The sequence below is a fragment of the Galeopterus variegatus genome, unplaced genomic scaffold, assembly GCF_000696425.1.
Source record: "Galeopterus variegatus unplaced genomic scaffold, G_variegatus-3.0.2 Scaffold3021, whole genome shotgun sequence".
NCBI classification, from domain to species: Eukaryota; Metazoa; Chordata; class Mammalia; order Dermoptera; family Cynocephalidae; genus Galeopterus; species Galeopterus variegatus.
In genome coordinates, this window is record NW_007729132.1 from 12100 (window position 1) to 36690 (window position 24591).

General features: G+C 35.7%; 1 protein-coding gene across 1 annotated transcript in view; it reads left to right on the forward strand.

The window, feature by feature from the left end:
* Positions 1-24591, forward strand: part of LOC103599593 (1-phosphatidylinositol 3-phosphate 5-kinase-like) — a gene marked incomplete at its 5' end in the record, with an annotated part of 59192 nt that overhangs the window by 11311 nt on the left and 23290 nt on the right. The window contains 18 exon segments of the mRNA XM_008583744.1: positions 221-368; positions 901-1068; positions 3768-3827; positions 4849-4978; positions 5410-5590; positions 6277-6351; positions 8463-8570; positions 11418-11558; positions 12175-12301; positions 12545-13701; positions 15405-15505; positions 16729-16800; positions 17479-17650; positions 20005-20183; positions 21842-21955; positions 22356-22464; positions 22553-22707; positions 23523-23613. Of these exon segments, the coding sequence (XP_008581966.1) occupies positions 221-368; positions 901-1068; positions 3768-3827; positions 4849-4978; positions 5410-5590; positions 6277-6351; positions 8463-8570; positions 11418-11558; positions 12175-12301; positions 12545-13701; positions 15405-15505; positions 16729-16800; positions 17479-17650; positions 20005-20183; positions 21842-21955; positions 22356-22464; positions 22553-22707; positions 23523-23613 (3288 nt within the window).

Sequence of the window (24591 nt, forward strand, 5' to 3'; positions counted from 1 at the left end):
TGTCGCGCCCGCACCGCGCTCAGCCAGTGAGCGGGAACCGGTCTCCACATGGGATCCTAACCCTCAGCGGGAGCGCCGCGCGCTTCCCAAGCGGCGCACTATCCAGTGCGCCACCGGGCCGGCCCCTAAATATTGGGTTACAATTTAATTTTAGTGTGATAGTATCAACATTTTTTGCTATTGTGGGTCAGTTGCTTACATCCTGTCTTGATCCTTTCAGAGTACAGAATTTTCTGAGACACCATCTCCAGACAGTGACTCTGTGAACTCTGTGGAAGGACACTCTGAGCCATCCTGGTTTAAAGACATAAAGTTTGATGACAGTGACACAGAACAGATAGCTGAAGAAGGTGACGATAATTTGGCTAGTGAGTTTAACTTTCTGACATTTAAGTTTTCATGGGTCATTACTGTGTTTATATGATAAAATGAGCGTCTGTTTCATTGGAACAATCCTACTTTACAATTTATGGCTCCAACTAAATGTAAATATCTGATAGCAATCCTTGTCTTAGATACAGTATTTTCTTAAGAAACCAACTTGTTAGGCAACTGGCCTTCCCAGATGTTACCATACTCTCTAGTTTACAGCAGCTTAAAAATAACTCTGAGCTATTAATAATGCAGTAGACAACTTTCTCACCTCTTCACTGATATCAGACTCTCTTTCTGCAGAACCTCCAATATATTTCTTCATTTTAAAAATTGATTTTATATATATATGTTCAAATTTTATTAAGTATACACAGAAGTATATGAAAATACTGTATCCATTTTGGTATTGCACATTGGGCTTGTATATTAAAAAAACATTTTTTTCCTTTCCTCCAATACCCTGATAAAACCCATTTTTACTCCCCTCCTCTCCCTATATTTCTTTCCCCTCCCCAATACTAAAAGATTCTGCCAGTCCTAGCAAGCGCACATCAGTCAGCAGTTTCCAGTCCACAGTGGACAGTGACTCAGCCGCTTCCATCAGCCTGAACGTGGAGCTGGACAACGTGAACTTCCATATCAAGAAGCCCTCCAAGTACCCACATGTGCCCCCTCACCCTGCTGACCAAAAAGGTAGGAGGTAGTCACCATCTGGAATCCAAACAGAGGCTGGATAGCTGAGCCTCTGCTTGAGTAGGATCTCATGTCCCATATGAGCCTGTCCTTCTGGCTTTCTCTGTCCCATATGGCTGAGGGAATTTGGTGTGGGTTTTGTTCCACCCTCTCTCATTTTCCCCATACCTCCTCCCCACACCTTTTTTGGTTGGTTCCTTTGACTTTGTTTTCTCCCTCAGTACTTCCGTGCCCAGTTTAAAGCTTATAGTCTTTAAAAGGAACTACATCTGACTGTTCTTCCCATAATGTGCAACTTCCAAGGTGGCATTTCTTTGCATTTATAACATGGATGTTCTGCTGTATTCTTTTTTCTTTCTTTATTTAATATCTTAAAGACTATTGCCTATACTACTACCCAGTAACATTGTATTTCACTAAACCTATTAAGATGTTTGGACTAGATTGGGGGAAAATCAGTCACACATTCCAAGACATCTTTCCACTATAATTTAAAATGCTTATTATATATATGCTATATTTATAAAAAAGTTTCTTCTCTAATTTATACAAAATGAATTCATTATTTTTAGCTATCTCATTTGATGCTTTAGTCTGCTGACTCAAAAGTAATAATGGTCATATTCAAAAAAGTTATTTGGTGTAAAAGGAAAAATAAGGTAAACTATTACTAAAATCTAACATAGCAGCACATAAGAAATGAAATACCTTTTTTTAAAATAGATGATGAGGTTTACTCTATTAGATATAATTAAAAGCCAATTTAAGTTATAGCCCTAAAATGGCTTTATGTAAAAGTAAATAAATAAAAAATACAGGAGTAAATAAATAATTATTGGATTTTATTATGACATAACTGAAAAGTCATTATTATAAAGATGAAGCACTTTATTCCATGATTTCACCTAGAGTTTGAATTTTAAACATTTAACTCTCTAAAGTTGAATTGTCTTCTCACTTAGATTTGAAATGCTTGCCTAATTCTTTGCTACTTTCTACTTTGAACTTAAAAACATGAGAAAAGAGAAGCTTTTGAACTTAAACATCTACACTAAAATAATTTGAAACAAATTCACATTTCTACAATAAATTTCTCATAATTGTCAGTATTAGCCATTATCAAGATGTGGTAAAATGGCATATAAGAGTTATAGTAATAAAAAGGTATATCTTATTTAAAACTAAGAAGTTTAGAGAGGTGTGGGGAAGGAGGAGGCTTGACTAGCACTGGCATGAGTAAGATACACATCTTTATGGGAATCCTCAAAACAGAAATAGGGAAAACGATGGAGAACAATTGGGTGAGTATAAAAGGACAGTGTCTGAGAATTAACTGTAGACGATAGTCACATGGAGAATATTATAATGCTTTTGAATATAAATTTATAGACATGGGTTAGAATCAGGATATGTAATGATAGAGGACATCTTTTCTCTGGACATAAGTGTTGGCAGTTTCATTTTGCTGAAAGCAGAGTGCGAAGTACACTTTTAAATTGTTGATGACTTCACCTCTTGGAAAGTTAAGGAAGTTTTAAAATTCTTGAAGAAAATCTTGAAGAAATAAACTATAACTTCTATCTTATCCACATATTTGATTTTATTGTATTTGGCATGGTACACTTGAATTTTCTAAGGAAAATATTTTCTTTGCTTGCTGGTTGGAAGAATGAACATATTGGTTTATAAATATGTTGACTTTTAAAGCACATTTGTTTATAAATGAACTTGAAAAAATTTTGTGGAGAACTTTTACCTTAAAGAAGTTAAAACACACTGTGGTTTAATTTGCATAGTAGAAAAGACCCCATTTGAGTTATGTGTGGTCATAGATCTAGAGAAAAGTTCATGGGGAAGTAAACAGTAAGTTTCACTTGTAAGAAAAATATTTAATATTTTAAAAGCATTCAAAGTATGTTAAGCAGTTACCTTCTGGAAGAAATTTGGCAGTGTTTGGTTAGAAGACAAAAACTCAACTCCAGGGCCGGCCCCGTGGCTCACTCCAGAGAGAGCGGCGCTGGTAGCACCGAGGCCGCAGGTTCGGATCCTATATAGGGATGGCCGGTGTGCTCACTGGCTGAGCATGGTGCAGATGACACTGTGCCGAGGGTTACGATCACCTTACCGGTTAAAAACAAAACAACAACAAAAAAACTCTTAACTCCAAACTAATAGGAATCCTCATGTTATATCTTTATTCCCTGCCAGTGTCACTTTTGTATTAATTTGTTTTATAGCTTATTTTTTGAAAATAAAAAAAACCCTCATATTGCTTTATCAGGTGCCTTTTCTCTCTGTGAACTACCTTGTGTATAGACAAAGTCATTATTTGTTAAATAATACAATTATATGAGAAAAATAGTGTAACCTTTTAGGCCTGTTATACAAATTACTGAAGATCTCAATTTCCATAAACCTGTTCAGTTTTGGTAAGAGAAAAATGATCTGGTAAAGATTATTTGACATTCGAACTAAAGTTTAGTTAAGTTATAAACTCGAGTCTATTAAATTTAGTATGAAGTGTGTACAATTGTATAAGACATTTTAAGGCAAAGCTTTCTTGAATTCGCTGGGCAGTGATGGGGTTAGTATGAGTAATACTTTGGGTGTGGGTGTGTTCTCTGTGTAATTATGCTGGCATGTTTTAGTCATATGTCTCTCCTTTTCTTCCTCCTCTCTGTTCTCTCCTTGGTATGCAGAGTGTTTGATTTCTGACACTGGAGGACAACAGCTCTCTATAAGTGATGCCTTCATCAAAGGTAATTTTATCAGCAGCTGTGCATGGGATGGTGTCTCTTTTGTTCATGAGGATACACCTAGGGCCTAGCGAGTGGATTGGCACAGAAAAGGTGCTGAAAATATATTTGATTATTTTAGTGTCATGGAGACAGCTTTTTAATAGGTATAGTGATTTTGAGAATGTTGAGAACCAAGAATGTAGTTTGGACTTGGCTTGAGATGAGGTCTCTCATCTGGAAAATAATTACTTAAAAGCTTTTAAATAGGATTGGAATTCTATTCTTTTAAAGGCATACATAGTTTATACTGTCCTATATTGTGAATGTAATATTAAGTGTTGATATATATATATATATATATATAATTAAGGATTGTCAAATTTGTCAAAAAGCCCAAGGCAGATCTCATCCAATTGTGGTTGCTACTTGCTCTGTGGAGCTGGAAAGAGAAGTAGGCAGAAAGGGATAAAGAACTAACCCTGCTGATCAATTTCTTTGGCACAAAAGGAGTATAGAAGAACACAAGCCTTTTCTATCCCTAACCTACTTAGCTTACTGTGGAGTAAAGACTTTCCTAATTGGTCCACAACACTCCACAGCTTAGGGCTCAGATAATGGGAGAAAAGTTTCAACTAGAAGTTTATAGACTGGCTGCTTACATAATTGACATGTGCAGTTCTTGTACCTCAGTTGTGGACACATGATTTACTGTGTTGTTTGTAGAACTGTTTGTTGAAAATTTTTTTGTTGGTTTTGTTTACTGTAAGAGGGGAAAGGGCTAGGTCATTTGGTAAGTATTTCACACCTCTTTTCTTTCCATTTAGTCAGCCGCATTATTCAGCAGTTATTCAGTGAGCATCTTTTTTGCAACCTGTGTATTATCTACTAACTTTTTTGTCTTGATCCATTTTCACCCTTTTAACACTGAGGGTTGCGATCCGTTGCCGGACACGGAAAAAGACAAAAAAGACAAAAAAAAAAACAAAAACAAAAAAAAACCATGACAATGAAGTAATAACTTCCTATTTTATACTTTACTTAGAATCCTTATTTAATCGTCGGGTAGAGGAAAAATCCAAAGAGCTTCCTTTCACACCTTTGGGATGGCATCATAACAACCTGGAGCTCCTAAGGGAGGAGAATGGGGAGAAGCAAGCCATGGAGAGATTGCTGTAAGGCAGTGAGCTTTTTAATTTTCCATTTTTGTAATCTTTGATGACTTGATAGGCATATACACAGTTCCTCTTTTTTATAAAGTCAAAAATAGTAAGATTACTTAGGAAAAAATGCCTATTCTGATTTCTGATGAAATTTGTTTTAAAACAGAGTCCCAAACTGTACTTATCTGTCCCTGTTTTAGTTTATGTGTTAAAATTTTATTTCAGTGAATTAAAGGGGATGTCTTAGTAGAAGGTATTCACAGATTTCATTTATGTGCAAAATCATTAAGGTACAGAGGTACTGAAAAAATGAAATTGACCTAGAAGATCTTGTCTGTGAGCCATAATTGAAATTTTTTTTTTTTTAGACTACTTGTACCTTCAGAATTATCATCTCAGGTAGTATTAACTATACAAACTTCTTTTTTGTAATATTTTTGTAGTTCAGCTAATCATAATCACATGATGGCACTGCTCCAGCAGTTGCTCCATAATGACTCATTGTCACCATCTTGGAGGGACATCATTGTGTCACTGGTCTGCCAGGTTGTTCAGACTGTCCGACCTGATGTGAAGAATCAGGATGATGACATGGATATCCGTCAATTTGTCCACATCAAAAAAGTGAGCTCTGCTAATGCTTAGTTAATACTAGGAACTGATGAGGCAGGTCTAATAGTAACATGTCTCTTAAAGGTAATCTAAAAAAGAATCATTGACCTGAGGAGTGCTCGGTGAGCAGTGGGAGGTTTTGCTGTCTGCTCTGTTTGTTAGCAATGCACTTGGGAGTCATGGGACCCACTCACAGGAAGTGAGAGGTGAATAGAAGAGGTGAGATGGATGGGGGATGAGTTGGGAACCCAAACAAGTACAGTTTCTTCCTTTCTTGCTTCCCCTTCTTGACGTGTCATCTATGAGAAATCCTGCTTCCACAGATTACTGTCACTGTTCTGAGGAAAAGCAGTGGGCAGTTTCTTTAGATAAAAATACATAGAGACTTCTATGTATTTTTCACTTACAATATTTAACTTAATAGTGGTTTTAACTGACACATGGCACCGATTTATTCAGTCAGTGAGTATTTTAGAGTACCAGATACAGTACGTTAGAGAGTAGGGAGAAGGAAAGCAGACAGTCATGCTTAGATGCCATTAATCATTGGTTGAAAGGAAGAACTATGTCCTAGAACTATTTGTCCTTGTTTGATTACATAATAGTTTAAATAAAAATGGAAAGATATTATAGCATACATCTGACTGGATTCTAAGGATGTATCTTTGAATTTTGTTGTTTTCTTAAATTTCCATTAGATCCCAGGTGGAAAGAAGTTTGATTCTGTGGTTGTGAATGGCTTTGTTTGTACCAAGAACATTGCACATAAAAAGGTAATGTGGTTCAGTTCAACAGTGAAGTTCAGCAAACCATGGCTGTCTGCTAAGCTAACAAGTTGAGGGACCTTAATCATGGAAGAAAAGGAGAATGGACATTGAGGGGCTGCTGGCAGTGTCTGCCACAGGAGTGAAATTTTAGGGTTCAGGGAAGGTCTCCCATAGTTGATGAACGGATTGGAATTTGGTTAATGGGAACTTACCAGGCAGAAGAAGGAAGGGGGAGGGGTAGGCTACCAGACCAACAGAATGATAATATACTGGTCTCATTTCTTCCCTGACCCTGCCACATTTCAGAGAGACAGGGTTTCTCTAACAGACTGGAATCCTTCTAGAGGCTTAGAATTCTAAAACTGTTCTCTCTTCTAGGGCTCAGCTACAGAACTGTTAATGTTATTATGTTATCCTTCTCATCTTTTATTTCTACCCTCATCCCTGAGACCTTTTTCTAGTACTAGCACAAAGGAGTGGGGCGAGATAACCTGGCGTATCAGGACACTCTGAGTTAAGGTGTAAGATGAGAAATGGCAGATGTGGGTGGAAGAAACGGGCAAGGACTTTGTATTCCATTAAGGGTTTTGAACTTTATTCTGAGGCCTTTTGATTCTCAAAGTGTAGTACACATCAGGATCACCTATGGATCTTGCTAAAAATGTTGATTCCTAAGCCCAACCCCTAGAACTTCTCATTCACTAGGTTTAGGGTAGTGGGAGTTTATGGGGGTGCTAAACTTAAAGTAGGCACTCCAGGTAGTGTTATTTGTTGATCATTACATTTTGAGAAATCATTGATCTATAGCAGTGTTCTCGAACCTTGCTGTGCTTTAAAATCACCAAGGGAACTTATTAAACATAGAGATAACTTGGCCCCACTTCTGGGGATACTGATTCTGTTACAACGAGAGCTGAGGCAGATTTCTAACCTGAGTGACTGGATGGATGAACTGTAGTCCTGTTTTCACTCTTTTCTAAGTGGAGACTAATAGTTTATTTTTCATAAGGCATTAAGCCTTCTGAAAATTGTTAGTGGCCACAGATAAATAAAAGTATGCTTGGATTCAATAATACTTTTATAGCAATGATCTGAAGTCAACGTTTCCACGTAGAGTATTATTAAAATAACACATTACCCTTTAAAGTAGTACTTTAAATAAAATTAAATGATGTTTGTGGAATTAAAATGTAAATGTGTTTTGCCCTTCTCAGGAATTGAGAAAAAAATTGTATGTGGGTGTGGTAGGAACATATGCCTGAATGACTCTTTTTCTCCACTGATCATATTTAGAGACAGTCTTTAATTTGTAGTTGCTAAAAGAGCACTGAATATAGTTGCCAGTTTGGGGCTATAAACTTGGTCAGTCTGAAACCTCAATTGCAGGGCTTAGGCTATTCTGCTTGTGGCTTTACTTGCATGGTTAGGTTATATTGTTTGAGTCTCTGCTTCTGAAGATGCTCTAAGGTTTTCTTTTATAACTTCATGTTACCCAATTCAGCTTGCCAATTTAGGATTGTCTGGGAATTTATTCTTTTAGAAATAGGTTTAGGAGGCGTTTTAATTCTTTTCTTTTCTACCTTTCTTGAATTTTAGAAAGACTAAAATATGCTTTCAAAGTTGCTGATATCCTGGAGTTTGTAAAATAGTTTGTCCCGGATTGTCTGGGAATTTATTCTTTTAGAAATAGGTTTAGGAGGCGTTTTAATTCTTTTCTTTCTCTTCTACCTTTCTTGAATTTTAGAAAGACTAAAATATGCTTTCAAAGTTGCTGATATCCTGGAGTTTGTAAAATAGTTTGTCCTACTCCTCATCCCCGCCTCAGGCATGATATCTTTTATTACAGCATTAGAAATAAAAATAGTTAAGAGAATAGAGGAATCAATTGAACTGGTATTGAGAAAACAAAGCCAATTTGTGATGAATTTTGTATCACTCTGCACAAACTATTTGTTTTGAAAAATGTAAGAGAATACTACAAAAGAATAGAATGAGAGTATATTAATACTAATGTAAAGATACTTTAAATTAGTGGGGATTATGAACAGTATGAATTTAAAGGAGTTCTGTAAAGTGCAAACTTTTAAAAACATTAACAAACCGTTTATTTTTTGTAGATGAATTCTTGTATTAAAAATCCTAAAATTCTTCTGTTGAAGTGTTCCATTGAGTATCTCTACAGAGAAGAAACTAAGTTTACTTGCATTGATCCTATTGTGCTTCAGGTATGAACTTATTACTGAAAGTAATAATTTGGAGAGATGCTTGCATACTATGATGCTTGCAAACCTAATTATTTTGACTCATTCCAGCTGATTAAATTGGATAGCCAAAGAAAGAAACTTTATTGCTCTTGTTATATTTTTAAAATTTCTTGTAAAAGGCACTTTTATGTGTTACACTTTAGAAGTAGATTACCCAAATTTCCGTCACTCATTTTTAAAGTTTCAGAGTGTTCAAGAGAACACATTACTGGGAATACATGGAAGAAAAAGTGAAAATCCAAACACTGGTTTCCCTTTCCCATCTGGACCATTGATTTTCTGTGAGAATTTCTCTAACTTAGCAGGTCCCTAATGGAATCTCTGGTTTGTAATACAGTCTGTTGTACTAAAACCTGTTTCTAGCACACCAGTTAACTTAAACGTAGTTTCGCGAACGGGAGTAACATCAGGTGTAAGTTGTGTTGGTTTTCTAAGCAAGGGGGTTCAGAATAGCTGCAGTGGGTTAATAACCCTCAACTGGAACAGAAAACAGCCTCAGCTCAGCTGCCACACAGGCATGAACCCTTGCGGCTCTATTTTAAGAAATTAAAAATGAGCATCTGCTTACTGGGCTGTCTCCCCAGAGAGGCACACCTCCTGCTCTAGATGGCTCTTGGTAGCTCAGCTGCTCAGAGCTCCATTTCCACTTGTACTGTATAATTGTTTCTGTGCATTTCGAATTTCCCTTGAGGCAGCTTCCAGCCATCCTGAGCTGTCTGGCTGGGCTGTCCAAGTTCTTTCTTAAGGTACCAGTTATTATTTTTGTTCGTGCTGTGGATATGAAGTTGCATAGGTTTTAAGTTTTCTGCTCCAACCCCTTTTCTCCTATAAATGCTGATAATTTTAGTTTGTTATCATTCCTAAAAACTGAGTTGTAGTGAAAGGCACAGTGCTTTATGAAACTCTGCTTAGTGGACGAATTTCGTTACCTGGGGCAGTTTCCTCCTTGGAATTCAGCTATGTTAGTAAAAATGAGGGATTTCGACTAGATTTATATCAGCCTTTCTAGCTCTGATTTACTATGACTTTTTAGTATGGAACTTAAGAAGAAATAAAGAGAAACAATTATTATTCATGGAATCTAAGATATTTTGATGCTGGGGGTTTTGTTGACTTCACAGAAAATGTCAGCAGAAGACTTTCACAGGATTAAATCATAATTGCATTGATTGTAAAATGCATCCTCATTGTAGTCTTGGAATTTATGAATTAGGGTAATTGAAATCCACAGATGTTTGTTTATGAAAAAGTTATACTTAAATTTATCCCCTTTAATCACTTGATTCTTGGAATCAGGTTAGCAGACTAAAATCTTTTCATGCTCTGAGCAGACGTGTGTACTTAAGAAACATGGTTTAATTCATATAATGTAAAACATCTTGTTCATCAGTGCTTTCAAACATAGTTTTATTATACCTTTAACTCCTGCCCTTTTAAACTTTACAGTTTCAGTTGATAGAAAGTATCAGCTGATTTGAGTTTTTTCTTTTCTTTTTGTCCACCCACTGTGGAATAACCGATCAGAGAAGAAGCTGAAAGGTAGATAGTCAGAAAAAGGAGGATGGGAAACAAGGGGCACGGAAATAATTAGCCTATGACCTTATACCATCTTCACAAGGCTGGTGTAATAGATTTGTTGGTCTGCCACTGCTCCATTCTGTGCTCATGGCCTACCCTCCGTGCTCTTTCCTTGCTGAGCCTGGACCAGGCCTCCTTTTTAGTGTGGTGCTTTAGTACAGTCAAAATAGTTGATTGGAGTTGGAACTGAGAGAATGTTTGCCATCCCTGTACCAGGTGCAGAAACTTTTAAAAAATCAACTTATTCTAATTATACTTTATTGGAGCTACACAAATCAAATCAAATACACAAAATAAAAGCTACACAAAATTTTAAATGCTGTTAAATTACAATTTAGTAAGTAGAGTAGGAAATTAACACATTTCAGGAAAAAGTTCCATTTTGTTAATAATGGGAGAATTTGAAAAGGTACAATTTCTATCAGCAAAATAAAAAGACATTAAGAAATATACTCAATAAGAAGTCAGGTTTATTGCAGGATATAGGCTGGTGGCAGTGAACAGTAATACAGTCTTGCTCAGAAGACACTTTGGGCACATGGAGCAGGAGTGACAAACATGCTCACCTTCAGTTGTCTCCTGTCTGGAGCCCAGAAATTTTATGAAAGTTAATGAACTGTTGTTTTAACTTTAGTTTTTATTTACAATATTCATTTGTTTTGAATTAAGCCTTTGTGATGAAATTGTATTAAGTATTCTGTTTTAGATCTTTAACTAAAGTTATTGTAGGTAGAAGAATATGATCTGTCGAGAGGTTGGAATTAGGAAGTAGCTGAAATAACATCAGTTAGAGAGTTATTTATTCAGATACCTAGAAAAAAAGATGCTCTGGTTGGTTTCAGAATGTAAAAGAAGGAATTCATAACCATTGTAAAAACACTTAGAAATTGTTTTCATCTTGGGACTTGTGAGGTTAGGTATTTTGGTTCTTGTTTTTTAACCTCTGAGCTAATTGGTTTCTTGGCTTTTGTATTATAGGTAAGAATTGAAAATCTTTCAAAGTAAAGTTAGTTGGAGAATGGAATTTTTCCTGAAACTTGAGCATAATCAACAGTTTAGAATGATGAATGAGATTCTTAATTGTGTTTGAATTAATTTGCTTACATACTTATTTGTGGATGAAGAAAATTTAGGCTGTGATTGATATTAGTAGTCAAGCTATCTCAATATTTTAATATGTCTGTATCTTGAATTGTATCAGGTATAATATTTCTTGTTTCTCTTGCTTAGGAAAGGGAATTCTTGAAGAATTATGTTCAGCGAATAGTTGATGTTCGACCCACGTTGGTTCTAGTTGAGAAAACAGTATCTCGGATTGCCCAGGACATGTTACTGGAACATGGCATTACTTTGGTCATTAATGTGAAATCAGTGAGTGTTCTCATTTCTCTATTTTTATATCATTTAAAAAAATCACAGCTTTTAAATTTATATGTATGTATGGTAGGTATACAGGAATCTTTATTTCCTTGCTGCACCATATATATTGAAAGTAGGATAGAAGGCATGGCATCTATTTCATTATTTAAGACTGGAGAATCTCAGACTGGAAAAAAGTGTGCGACTATATAACACTTATTTTAGGTGTCTGCAAGACCAAAGGTGGAGTGGACATTAGTTAATCAGTAGGTATTTGTTGATTCTTTATTTTGGTTGGGAAATTGCACCAAAAAGCAGAAAATGTTTTCTACCTTGAAAAGCTTACCTCTGCAGAATAGAGACCAATTCTAAGAAGTTTTGGTTTTCCATAATATCTTGTGCTAATGAATAATGCTTAAATGTCTTTTGAGTACGGTTTGTTTTAGTGGGCACATATTGATTACTAAGCAACTAAGTGTAGACTAATCTAGAATCAAAAAAGCTTGTTATATAATTATTAAAATTAAGGAAATTCATTGTGAGAGTTATTTTTCCCATTACTTTTCCACGTTAATTAAGATTTTTATTCTTCTCTAATTTTGTAATATAATGTTTTTTTGTGTTGTAGCAAGTTTTAGAACGAATCAGTCGGATGACCCAAGGTGATTTAGTAATGTCAATGGACCAGCTGCTTACGAAACCACACCTGGGCACTTGTCACAAATTTTATATGCAGATATTTCAGTTGCCTAATGGTGAGTGACATTTAGCATAGATTCACCTGAGATTGGGAAACTGAGGAAATGAGTTAACTCATCAGGATTGCAATGCTTACTCAGTAGGAAGTATCTGTTGGCAGTAGTTAAGTGGGGATAGGCAATTGTAGTCTTATTCACGTAAGGGTTTTCTTTTGTAGATGTTAAGATAATGGGTTAATTCTTTCTGGACTTCTGGATTGCCACCTAAGCCTTCTTAACTTTTTGTTTGTTTCCTTGCAGAGCAAACCAAAACACTGATGTTTTTTGAAGGCTGTCCACAGCACCTAGGCTGTACAATCAAGCTTAGAGGAGGCTCTGATTATGAACTGGCTCGAGTTAAGGAGATCCTAGTATTTATGATCTGTGTAGCTTATCATTCTCAACTAGAGATCTCCTTCCTCATGGATGAATTTGCTATGCCTCCCACATTAATGCAAAACCCTTCATTCCATTCTCTGATTGAGGGACGGGGGCCTGAGGGGGCTGCACAAGAGCAGTACAGTGGAAGTTCCTTTTTCTGGGAACCTGACTTCCCTCCTGAGTCTTTGCCCTCTGATGACAGCAATGGGCTGGAATCAAGGACTCTGTTTGAGAAGGGTGAGCAAGAAAATAAAAGTCTTCCACAGGCTCTTGCCTCTTTGAAGCATCAAGAGTATGCCATAACAGCTTGCTCGGCAGGTATCCCCCGTTCTTTCTTTCCATCTGTACCAGAATCATTGTTGCCGCTCCATGTGGATGACCAGCAGGATGATGTAGGCAACGAGCAGTCAGAGACGTTGCAGCAACTAGATGAACTACAGGATCCCAAAAGCCAGATGAGAGCCTTTAGAGACCCTCTACAGGATGACACTGGATTGTATGTTACTGAGGAAGTCACCTCTTCTGAAGATAAACGAAACACTTATTCTTTGGCCTTTAAACAGGAATTAAAAGATGTGATCCTCTGTATCTCCCCAGTAATCACATTCCGGGAACCTTTCCTTTTAACTGAAAAGGGGATGAGGTGCTCTACCCGAGATTATTTTGCAGAGCAGGTTTACTGGTCTCCTCTCCTTAATAAAGAGTTCAAAGAAATGGAGAACAGGAGGAAGAAACAGCTGCTCAGGGATCTCTCTGGACTTCAGGGCATGAATGGAAGTATTCAGGCCAAGTCTATTCAAGTCTTGCCCTCGCATGAACTAGTTAGCGCTAGAATTGCTGAGCATCTGGGTGATAGCCAGAGCTTGGGTAGAATGCTGGCTGATTACCGAGCCAGAGGAGGAAGAATTCAGAAAAATCTAGACCCTTTTGCTCATTCAAAGGATGCATCGGGTACTTCAAGTGGCAAATCAGTAAACAAAACTGAGGGTGATGAAGACAGAGGGCTGATTCCAAGTGATGCAATATGGTCAACAAAGGTGAGCCAGACCACTTTTGGATGCTCATGTAAATTTAGGATGTGTTGAAAAACTACTATGGCAGGATAAAATCTATATGACAAATTACATGCCAATTTATTAAATATTTTCTTTTTCTATGCTATTTTTTTGAGTCTGCCAGTTTATATGTTGCTTTAATATGTGTGAAGTAGGATTATAAAGTAATGAAACTGGGTTTTGAGATTTTAAAATGACCTCATAGTAAACTGAGAAGAGCCCTGAGGTAAGGGGAAGTGTGGAGATGCTTAAAATTTCTGTCAGCATGACTTGGATGTGGTGTGACACATCTTTGATTCATTTCATGGTAGTGACGGGGAGAGTGAGAGATGGAAGCTTATTGTGGGAAATGGATATGTTTTAAAAAAATGTTCGATTTCTTTTTTTATTAACATAAAACACTTTATATTGTTATTTAATTATGACGGTAGCCTTTATCTTTCTTTTTAAGGTAGAAATTGAGGACAAATTAAGGAATATTTGTTATGGACACATTATTAATAATGGTAGTAATAAAACTAATGAGCAAATCTATCTGTAGATGAAAAAATGCAATTGTTGAATAAAACAGATTTTCTCTTTCACTGGTAGTGAAGGAAGTGCTAAATAATAGTGGTGCTAAATAATTTATTTGTGAGATTGGTAAAAAGTGATAAAAGAACCATGGTTAATAAGGGTGTGGAAAAACACCTTTCATAAATTTTATATAAATTTATACAAGTTTATGCTTATATATATGTATAAATTTATTGAAAGTGATAGGTAATATTAATTTACACATACATAAATTTACCTCTGGCCCTGGACTCCTACGTTTTATAATCTATTTTTGCAGAAATGATTAAGCATGTTTGTATAAGGATGCTTGCATTTTGTAAGAATATATGTACAAAGATGTTTATTGAAGGATTGTTTCCAATTATTCCCAGTAAAAGGATTAGTTGGATCTCATTTGATGACCTGTAAAAAGCCCTGTATAAAGACATATTTTTAAGCGTTAAAAAACAAGTTATGTTTTAATATATGTAGCATCATCCCATTTTACAAAACCACTCATGAGTGTTCGTGTGTGTTTACATGTGTGAGAATGCAAAAAGAATGAGTTTTATTTTTTTTTTTGACCATGAAAAAACTTCATTAATGGATATTTTTTAACCATACAGTCAGGCTCCTCAGCTTGGAAGGTGGGGTGGCATCAAAGGAGGAGAGGCTTTATGTATTTCATGAGCTTCACGTACCTCTATACTGTTTGAATATTAACACAGAGGTGTTACCTTTGTAATCATCAAAAACAGGCATAAACACAGATAAATAAATACTTTAGAATTTAGGTTTCTTGATGTCTCAGATTGATGTTATGTCCCGTCATGAGTTCAGACTGTTTTATATGGATATATGTAGTCAACTTTTTCTTTCAAAATAACTTAATGCAGTCTTATAAAAATACAGAGACATCTTTTCATATTTTTAAGTTTCACTTAAACTTTTTGGATTATCTTCCCTCGAAAACCAACTGCCCTTCTTCCTTATATTTAGTTTTCTGTAGTAGTTTTACATCTTCACCAGAACCCCTACAGCGGATTGGAGGCTTTACAGATAGAGTGGAACATGTTCGATGTTAGAAGCACACATTGGGGTTGGAATGTGTTCCGATGTCAGTTGCTCATCTGTTTCTTCTCTTTCAGGTGGACTGTCTGAATCCTGTTAACCACCAGAGACTCTGTGTGCTCTTCAGCAGCTCTTCTGCTCAGTCCAGCAATGCTCCCAGTGCCTGTGTCAGTCCTTGGTAGGATTCTTCTCCCCCTACACTATTGTGCTACAGCATAGAATTCCAGCAATTAAAAAAAAAATACAGCCATTAAGACCTGATTTTAGGTACATGGCACGTTGCTGGTCATATGTAAACTGATAGATAGAACTTTTAAACTTGTGAAGTAAATATGAAATTTTTGTTCATGGGTAAAAGTAAATGAGAGTACCTTAAGTAAGAGTGAAAAAAATGTGAGGGATAGAAGAGAAATTTGTGCTTAGAAAAGCAACAAAGTTAACACACAAAATCTGGTTTATAGGCATTTTGATAACATGTATAGTTTAGGCAGATTTTCCTTCAGGCATCATTTTTATAAAAGCTGTCAGCTTAAACTTAATTCTAAGTAGATCGATAGAAATAGAAACACATTTTATTATTATTATTTTTTGGCCTAGAAACACATTTTATAATAAGTTATTTTTTTCAAATGATAGTCACAAAACCATATATACACTTACATAGCTTTACATTACATAGTTTACCTTTAGTTTAGAAAGTACTATGGAACATAACTCCTTTCTTTTGGAGCATTGTTTCCGTGGAAAAGTGTGTTCTGTGTTTTAATTTTGGACACCAGAAACACTAATTTCCAGCAGTGAGATCAGTGATTCTTCCAGAAGTGGTATAGCTCCAGCAGGCAGACTTGGGGCTGGGGGAGCCCATAGGAATTTTCTGTGGAAGTTTGTGGACTCTTTAGGTCAAGGCTTGAATAAAAGGTGGGTTTCTGTAGGCGTATAGCCAAACTCTCTTTATTTGTGGGCATTTATAAGTTACATATAAAGTTAGGAAGTGGTGCTTTAGCAAGAATATGAACTGCTGTTCTCTCTGCTCAGTAAAAATGTATACTAGAGAGCAGGAGACAGGAGTCCCATTTTATGTTGACAGGGCTTAAGGCTTTGTAAAAGAAACTTTTACCTCTTCCTAACTCAAATCAGTTTTACTCAATATTATAGTTTATGTATCCTCATTAAATAGTTTGATAAGAAACTAATGGATTGGAGTGAAAAAGATGCTAGGGTGTAACTAGTGTAAACTTGTTTTACTGGATGAGGGAAAACATTCTGTAACAACAAAGAATATTGCCTGCTTTAATACTTTATTATAAGTACGTTTAACAAGTAATTGTAATTTGTGGTCTCATGAAATGTCTTTGATGTGTGGTAATTCTTATGTTTCTAAGAAGTGATTTCTTCTTTTAGGATTGTAACAATGGAATTTTATGGAAAGAATGATCTTACATTAGGAATATTTTTAGAGAGATACTGTTTCAGGTAAGAGCAGATTTTCTCCTTATATTCCAATGCATTTTTGATGCCCAGAATTTCAACCTAAAATATAAACATGATTTGGATGTTAAGTGTTGTATGGTCCTCACTTTCATCCATATATCAGAGTATACCATACAAAGAAGCAATCTGTTTTATATTCAAACTGGAATGTCTTATCTGGTACATTTTTCATATCTTTGCTATCTAATTACCCTGCCCTCCATAAGCCTTTTTTAGGTTGTCTGTCTTTTATAGCGATTCAAATGAGAGGCAGGGGAAGTGTCAGAATCAGCTAGACCTCAGTTTAAGTCTTAACGCTATCACTCACCACCTACATGGCAAAGCGCAAGTAATTTAATCTTTACCAGCACCCTGTATAGGAAATAACAATCCCCAGAAATGTCAGGGTTTGAATGTGTAAAATGGGATGTTTTAAAACTGCTTGGTAAGTAAAAGGGGATTAACAAATAGAAACATCAATCACTGTGTTGAAGACAGGGTGCTCAGCTGCAGGCTTAGAGCAACATGAGTCCATGTACAAATTGTCCACCGGTCATCGTTACTCTAGATCAGAGAGAGAGGATGCTGCACTCCTTGACAACGGTTCCGATTAGCCAGTATTTATTATACATGGCCTCTTTTTCATGCTTAATGTGAAAAGGACTCTCTTATTTGTCAAAGGCCTTCTTATCAGTGTCCTAGCATGTTCTGTGATACCCCCATGGTGCATCACATTCGGCGCTTTGTTCATGGCCAAGGCTGTGTGCAGATAATCCTGAAGGAGTTGGATTCTCCAGTACCTGGATATCAACACACAATTCTCACATATTCCTGGTGCAGAATCTGCAAACAGGTAAATATACCCTGTTACAACATTTCATATGTCATTTTTTTAATTTGTATAGTTCTTTTTTTTTAGGGAGAAGTTGGTTTATATTATTTTGGATTTGTTATTCATCATTGGGCTCTTATTATTTTACCTTCCAGTGGTGTATATTCAATCTAATATTTGTTTTTTGAAAACTCTGTTTAAGGAATATATCAGTCATAAAATAAAATGTAGTTAGTTGCCTTGTCCAGTAAAATATCTTGAGATTGTATCTTGATAGTTCTCAATTATATTCGTTTATTCATTCAGCAGACATTTATTTAGCACCCCTGTATGCCAGATACTGTGCTAGGCCCTAGGAATGAAAAAAGAATAGGGAATGACTTCTGTGCTCTAGAGGTAGAGACAGATTTGGAAAGCAGTAACTACAGTTTATTAGGATATTTGTATAATAGATGTGACTTTATATCAATGTTGCTATCTTAAGAGATACAAATGAATCTCCGCTGGTTTTAAAATTGATCTCTACTGGTTTGCATGTACATTCTTGAGGAAAGAACGTGTGTTTTATTTCTTCTGTGCCTTTCTTTACTTTTCTAACTTGGGGCAAATATTTGGTATTTGCCAATATTATGTTTTCAATATATAATTTTTATTCAAATTTTTTGCAGTGAGTATGTACCAGATTTAACTTCATTCTATCTTAGTTGGCTTATTTTGGAGTGTGCTTTTGGATGGCACATATAAGAATTATAGATAAAATAATAGTGTGCCCTGTATTAATATCAGTGGTTGAGAAGGGCAAAATTAAAGTTATTTGCTCCTATAGCAGCAAATATACAAGCATGAAATCATTTTTAGCAATTATCAGTCTTACTTTCATGCTTCCTTTTATAGGCCTTTAGTTCCTGTTAGATAGATGGTAATATTTTGTTGTAGAGTATGTGAACTCTGTAGATCTGCCATTGCATGAAGGAATAACTTAAATTTGATCTTTATATCTTGCATGCTTTGCACTTTATTTTAAAAACTTCTTTTGGGGTTATGCCAGAAAGGAAAAATTGTACTGTTACACAAAAATGAAAAACTTCTAGTGTCAAGGAAAGTTACAACATAATATGACCAAACATAAATGTACTTAATTTTAAATTTCTATAAGCCATGATAATAGAAAAATGGGCAAAGGACATGACAAAGCAATTTAATACAAATGGCCAGTAAACATGTACAAATAAATTTTACTCATTAGTAGTTGAAATATAAGTGAAACCAGTAAAAATGCCTTTAACTTTTTTCAAGAAATCACATTTCAAAGATTTTTAATTCCTAGGATTGGTAAGAAAGTAGAGAAATCAGTATTCTCAAATACTGTTGGAGATTGTGTAAACCAGTATCCTGTTTTGGAAGGCAGTGTGACAAAAAGTATCAAAGATCATATAAATGTTCATGCCCTTTGACCTACCAATTCCCACCTTTATTAATTTATTCCAAGGAAATAATTGTGGCTGTTTCTAAGTATGTATATACAAGGATGTTCATTAGAGCATCATCCAAATAAGGAAAAAATTTTAATGTCTTAAATGCCTATCAGTAGGGATTGGTTAAATATATGTTCATATAATAGGATACTTTGAGGCCATTTATTTTATTTTTATATACAAGGATGTTCATTAGAGCATCATCCAAATAAGGAAAAAATTTTAATGTCTTAAATGCATATCAGTAGGGATTGGTTAAATATATGTTCATAGGATACTTTGAGGCCATTTATTTTATTTTTATTTTTTTGTCTTTTTTTTTCCGTGTCCGGCAACGGATTGCAACCCTCAGTGTCGCCCCCATACTGGACCGGGACCGGCAACGGGATCGCAACCCTCGGTGTTGCCCCCGCGCCTCGCTCAGCCAGTGAGCGGGAACCGGTCTGTATGTGGGATCCGAACCCTCGCGCAGGAGCGCCGCCGCCCTTCCCAAGCGGCGCACTATCCAGTGCGCCACCGGGCCGGCCTGAGGCCATTTAAAAAGTTGTACCAGAATATTTATGTGGGAAAATATTCACGATATATTGCTAAGTAAAAAAGATAAAGTTATGAAACTAATTATAGGAGAAGAGTTTTTATTTACAAATAAACTATGTATATGTATTCATGTATAAAAAGAAAGTAAACATATATTAGTATATTGGTGTTGGTGATGGGATTAATGGTAATGCTGCTCTCTCCCACCACCCACAGTTCTACATACCTTTGAACTTTTGTTCTTTTCCAAGTTTTCTACAGTCAGAATATATTGATTATATTAGAAAAGAAAATACATTTTTTTTTAAAAAAAGAGATTCTCAGTATGTAATTATATAACAAACTATTTTTGCTGAATTCCAGGTAACACCAGTTGTTGCTCTTTCCAATGAGTCCTGGTCTATGTCATTTGCAAAATACCTTGAACTCAGGTTTTATGGGCACCAGTACACTCGTAGAGCCAATGCTGAGCCATGTGGTCACTCTATCCACCATGATTATCACCAGTATTTCTCCTATAACCAGATGGTGGCATCTTTCAGGTAAGAAGTCAAAGGGATGTTGTACGTGATCACATAATCCTTTGAAGGCTTTGTAACGTTTCCACTATTACTACATGAATTAATTTGTGGGTATGTGTTATTCCCTATCTGCACCTGTGCAAAAGGAGAGGGCCAGACTCTTCTGAGAGCTTATAGTATTATTTTATTTACTCCTTATCCTAGGAAATAGGTATTATTATTATCTTCACTTACAGAGCTTATAATAGTCCACTTAGAGAGCTAGCAAGTGATGGAGTTATGGTTTGAACTCTGGTCGATCTTGTAGTAGCAGCCTCATTCTGAATCATTGTTTAGTCATCTGAAAGTCTGTCAGAATTTTTGCTAAGACATTAACTAGTATAAAGATAATAAAATATCATTCTGTGATAGACCTAACATTCCAAGTTCAAAGAGTAGATAGTTACCATCGTGGAGAAAGCCTTCAGGCTCTGCCTTCAGAATAAATCCAGAATCTTAACACTTTCTACTGCCTCCAAGTAATACCACTTTGGGCTGAGCCTCTGTCCCTTTTACCTAGATTATTGTAGTAGCCTCAACCAGTCTCCCTTTGGCCTTGCCTCTGTAGCCTGTTCTCAACACAGCAGTCAGAGTGATCCTGTTAAAGGAAAATCAGCTCAGGTCGCTTCTCTGCTCTAGACACTCCAAAAGGTGTCTGTTTCATCCTGAATGAAAGCCAGAGTTCATTTACTGTCCCATAAGCTCCTCCATGCTCTGGCTGCCCAGGGCCTTGCTGTTCTCATCTCCTACTACTCACCCCTCACTCACCCTGCTGCAGCCTTGCTGGCCTCCTGGCTGGGCCTCTCGTATGTCAGGTAGGCTCCTGCCTGGGAGCCTTGTGATTGTTCTTCCTTCTCAGAATTGCTCATTCCCCAGATATCTGACTGCTGTATCCTTACTTCCTGCAGGTCTGTTCAGACTTCACCTGCCCTGACAACCTTTACCCCTAGCACTTCCTGTGTCTCTTTCTTGCTTTATTTTTCTCCATAGCACTTACCATCTGATATATATTTTAAATATTTGTTTTGTTTATTATCCCAAACTTGTTATTTTTGAATCATGAGAACAGGAATTTTGGCTTGTGTGTAGTGCTATATCCTCAGCACCTAAAACTGTCTGGCATGTAATAGGTAATATTTGCTAACTAGAGCTTATTTCCTTCTTTTAAGCAAGAGCTTTTAACCGTGAATCTGGAGGCTAGATGGGGTGTATCTTTTACTAGCTAACATAAACCCTCAGGTGCAAAGGAAATTAAAGATTCATGAAGAATTCTCAGGAGCTGGGAAGATAATGAATATCTACGTTTAAGCTAATTATAGGAAGGAATCCCTTTCTTCATTCATAGAGAAGGTTTATATCAAGATCTCTTTTTGTTTTTATAGCAGATGATGATAGCCTCAGGAGGTAAATGGTGGCACCACAGTGCAGTGAAAAAACAAGGAAACTCCCTCCAAAATTGGGGAGGATATTCATAGTGGTTGAAAGTTAAATTCAGTATCTTTATGATTGTTTTAAAATGCCATCTTATAGAAACTTTATTTTCTCTTATTTTTCATAGGATTTAGTTAATTGTCATTGATACAGCTATAATATTAAAATATTTCTGATTTTTCTACTGTTACTTGTATTTTCTCCCTCAGTTATTCTCCCATTCGGCTTCTTGAAGTATGTGTTCCACTCCCCAAAATATTCATTAAACGTCAGGCCCCATTAAAAGTGTCCCTTCTTCAGGATCTGAAGGACTTCTTTCAAAAGTAAGTTTTAATTCTTTGATCATCCTTTTTTTGTTTGGTGTTTGTCTATAATCTACAGCTATTCTAAAGTATCAAGTTTGTTCATTAATTTTCTTTGAAAACTGTCTAATTACTAGAAATGTATTTTTCTAATTGTTATATATGCTTGGTGTCAAAAAAGAAAAACAGAGACACTACAGAAAAGTATTAAAAAAGAAGTCAAACTGTCTTAGATATAACAACTGTTAAAATTTTGAAGTACATTCTTTCAGGTTGTTTTTTCTCTGCAGAATTATATGTGATTCTTAATTAGGTAAAACATATTTCAGTTATAGTTTTGTATGTAACATTTTTTTTTTCCTATTTGTGTGAGATTTGATACCACCTTTTCTAGAGTGTGTAATTTTCTCTATATTATTAGAGTTTCTCAGGTATATCTTGCTGTTGATGAAAGACTTACATCTTTGAAAACTGATACGTTTAGCAAAACAAGAGAGGAAAAAATGGAAGATATCTTTGCACAAAAAGAGGTAATTCATTTCTTTGACAGAAATTTCAAAAGTTAATTACTAACTTACTAGTGTCTCAGTTTACTGAAATTGTTTCTGTTCCTTGTAGATGGAAGAAGGCGAGTTTAAGAACTGGATTGAGAAGATGCAGGCAAGGCTCATGTCTTCCTCTGTAGATACCCCTCAGCAACTGCAGTCAGTCTTTGAGTCACTCATTGCCAAGAAGCAAAGTCTCTGTGAAGTGCTACAAGCTTGGAATAACAGGTATGATTTTGTGGTCTAGTTTTCTTTAATATTATTGTCAAATTTGCTCTGCCGTGATACTTTTTAACTTAAAAGTCTTTATTGATTATGGGTGTTTCATTTTACTATCACGCTATAGAAGCTTTTGTTTTCTGTCGCCCTCCTTTCCCCTTTATCCTTTAAAATATATGTTCTAATCTTTAGTTTGTGAAGACATAAACACCAAAGATAGGAACAGCCTTCAATGCTGTTTTGAATAGAGTTTGAAACAATGCTGTTTCAAATGTGTGTGCTGTTGAGTCAAATTTAACTGAATTAGTATGCCATGAGTGATTATTGGTTTTTGGGCCAGGAATTTCAAATATATTAATATATTTATCTTATAACTTTATTTAAATATTTATTTTTAGAAATATTTTTCTTTGAATGTGTGTGCTGTTGAGTCAAATTTAACTGAATTAGTATGCCATGAGTGATTATTGGTTTTGGGGCCAGGAATTTCAAATCTATTAATATATTTATCTTATAACTTTATTTAAATATTTATTTTTAGAAATATTTTTCTTTTTAATAATTTGCTATTCTTCTTTTATAACCACAGTCATATCAGAAGAGCTCTTGGTTAGTTGATTATATACGACAAAAGCTTAGTTATAATACAACTTTAAAGAAGTTGTTTTGCAATCCAAATAGGAAAAGTTAAGTATTGTGATTTAAATTTGTAAAGGTAAAATTTATAAACATCATTCAAGGTGCTAGAAACAAAACCATACATATGTACATATATATGTGTTGTTATTATTATTTTTTGGTCTTTATTTTGCTTTTCACCATAGGTTACAGGACCTTTTCCAGCAGGAAAAGGGTAGAAAGCGACCTTCAGTTCCTCCAAGTCCTGGAAGACTGAGACAAGGGGAAGAAAGCAAGGTAATAATATGTAGTCTTGTCTTTGGTCCTTCACTGGTAGAAATATAATTAGTTCTATTTATAACACTTAGAAGTGGTAGTTTAATACATACTTTCTTAATAATATCAAATAGGGTTTTCTATCTTGAAGTTGTGAGGTTTCAAGGAGTTATAAGGTGAATCACTTTTATATCTTAACTTGAAATAAAATGACCTGTTATAATTCATTTATTTGAAATATTTATCAAAAAGCTACTATTCACTGTGAGCACTGAGGAAAGCATCATGGTGACAGCAGGTGTTACAAAGGAAAAGTTATGGGTGCTCTGAGTGTACAATAGAGTCCTCATTTATTTTACTATGCAGTTTTGGATGTTCTTTACCTCTGTGCTTAAATGAGAAGATTTTAAGGTTTCTGAACTGGGTAAGTTCTATACATTGTTCTAATTAGCCTTTTCCAACTGTATTAGTTTTCTTTTGCTGGGTAACAAATTACCCCAAACTTTGTGTCTGAAGAAAAAGCCCCACAAATTTATTATTTCACTGTTTCTATGGGTCAAAGGTCTGGCATGCATGGCTGGGTTCTCTGCTCAGAATCTCACACAGCTGAAATCAAGGTTTTGGCTAGGACTTCTGTCTCATTTGTGGCTCAGGGTCATCTTCTGAGCCTGATCTATAGTTCCTCTGTTGCTGATTTGTAGACACAGATTAAAGACTCGTGATTATGTCAGGCCCACGTGGATAATCTCCGTATTTTGAGGTCAACTGATTTGGGACATTAATTACATCTAAAAAAATCCCTTTATAGCAGCACCTAAATTAGTATTTGATAGAGTAATTGGAAGAAGGTGTATATACACCAGGGAATCTTGGGGCCATTTTAGAATTCTGCCTATTGTATTGACTGTACAGATAGTCCTTGACTTAAGACTTTTCAACTTTATGATGGTGTGGAAATGATAGGCATTCAGTAGAACATCAATAAATTATATGAGATGT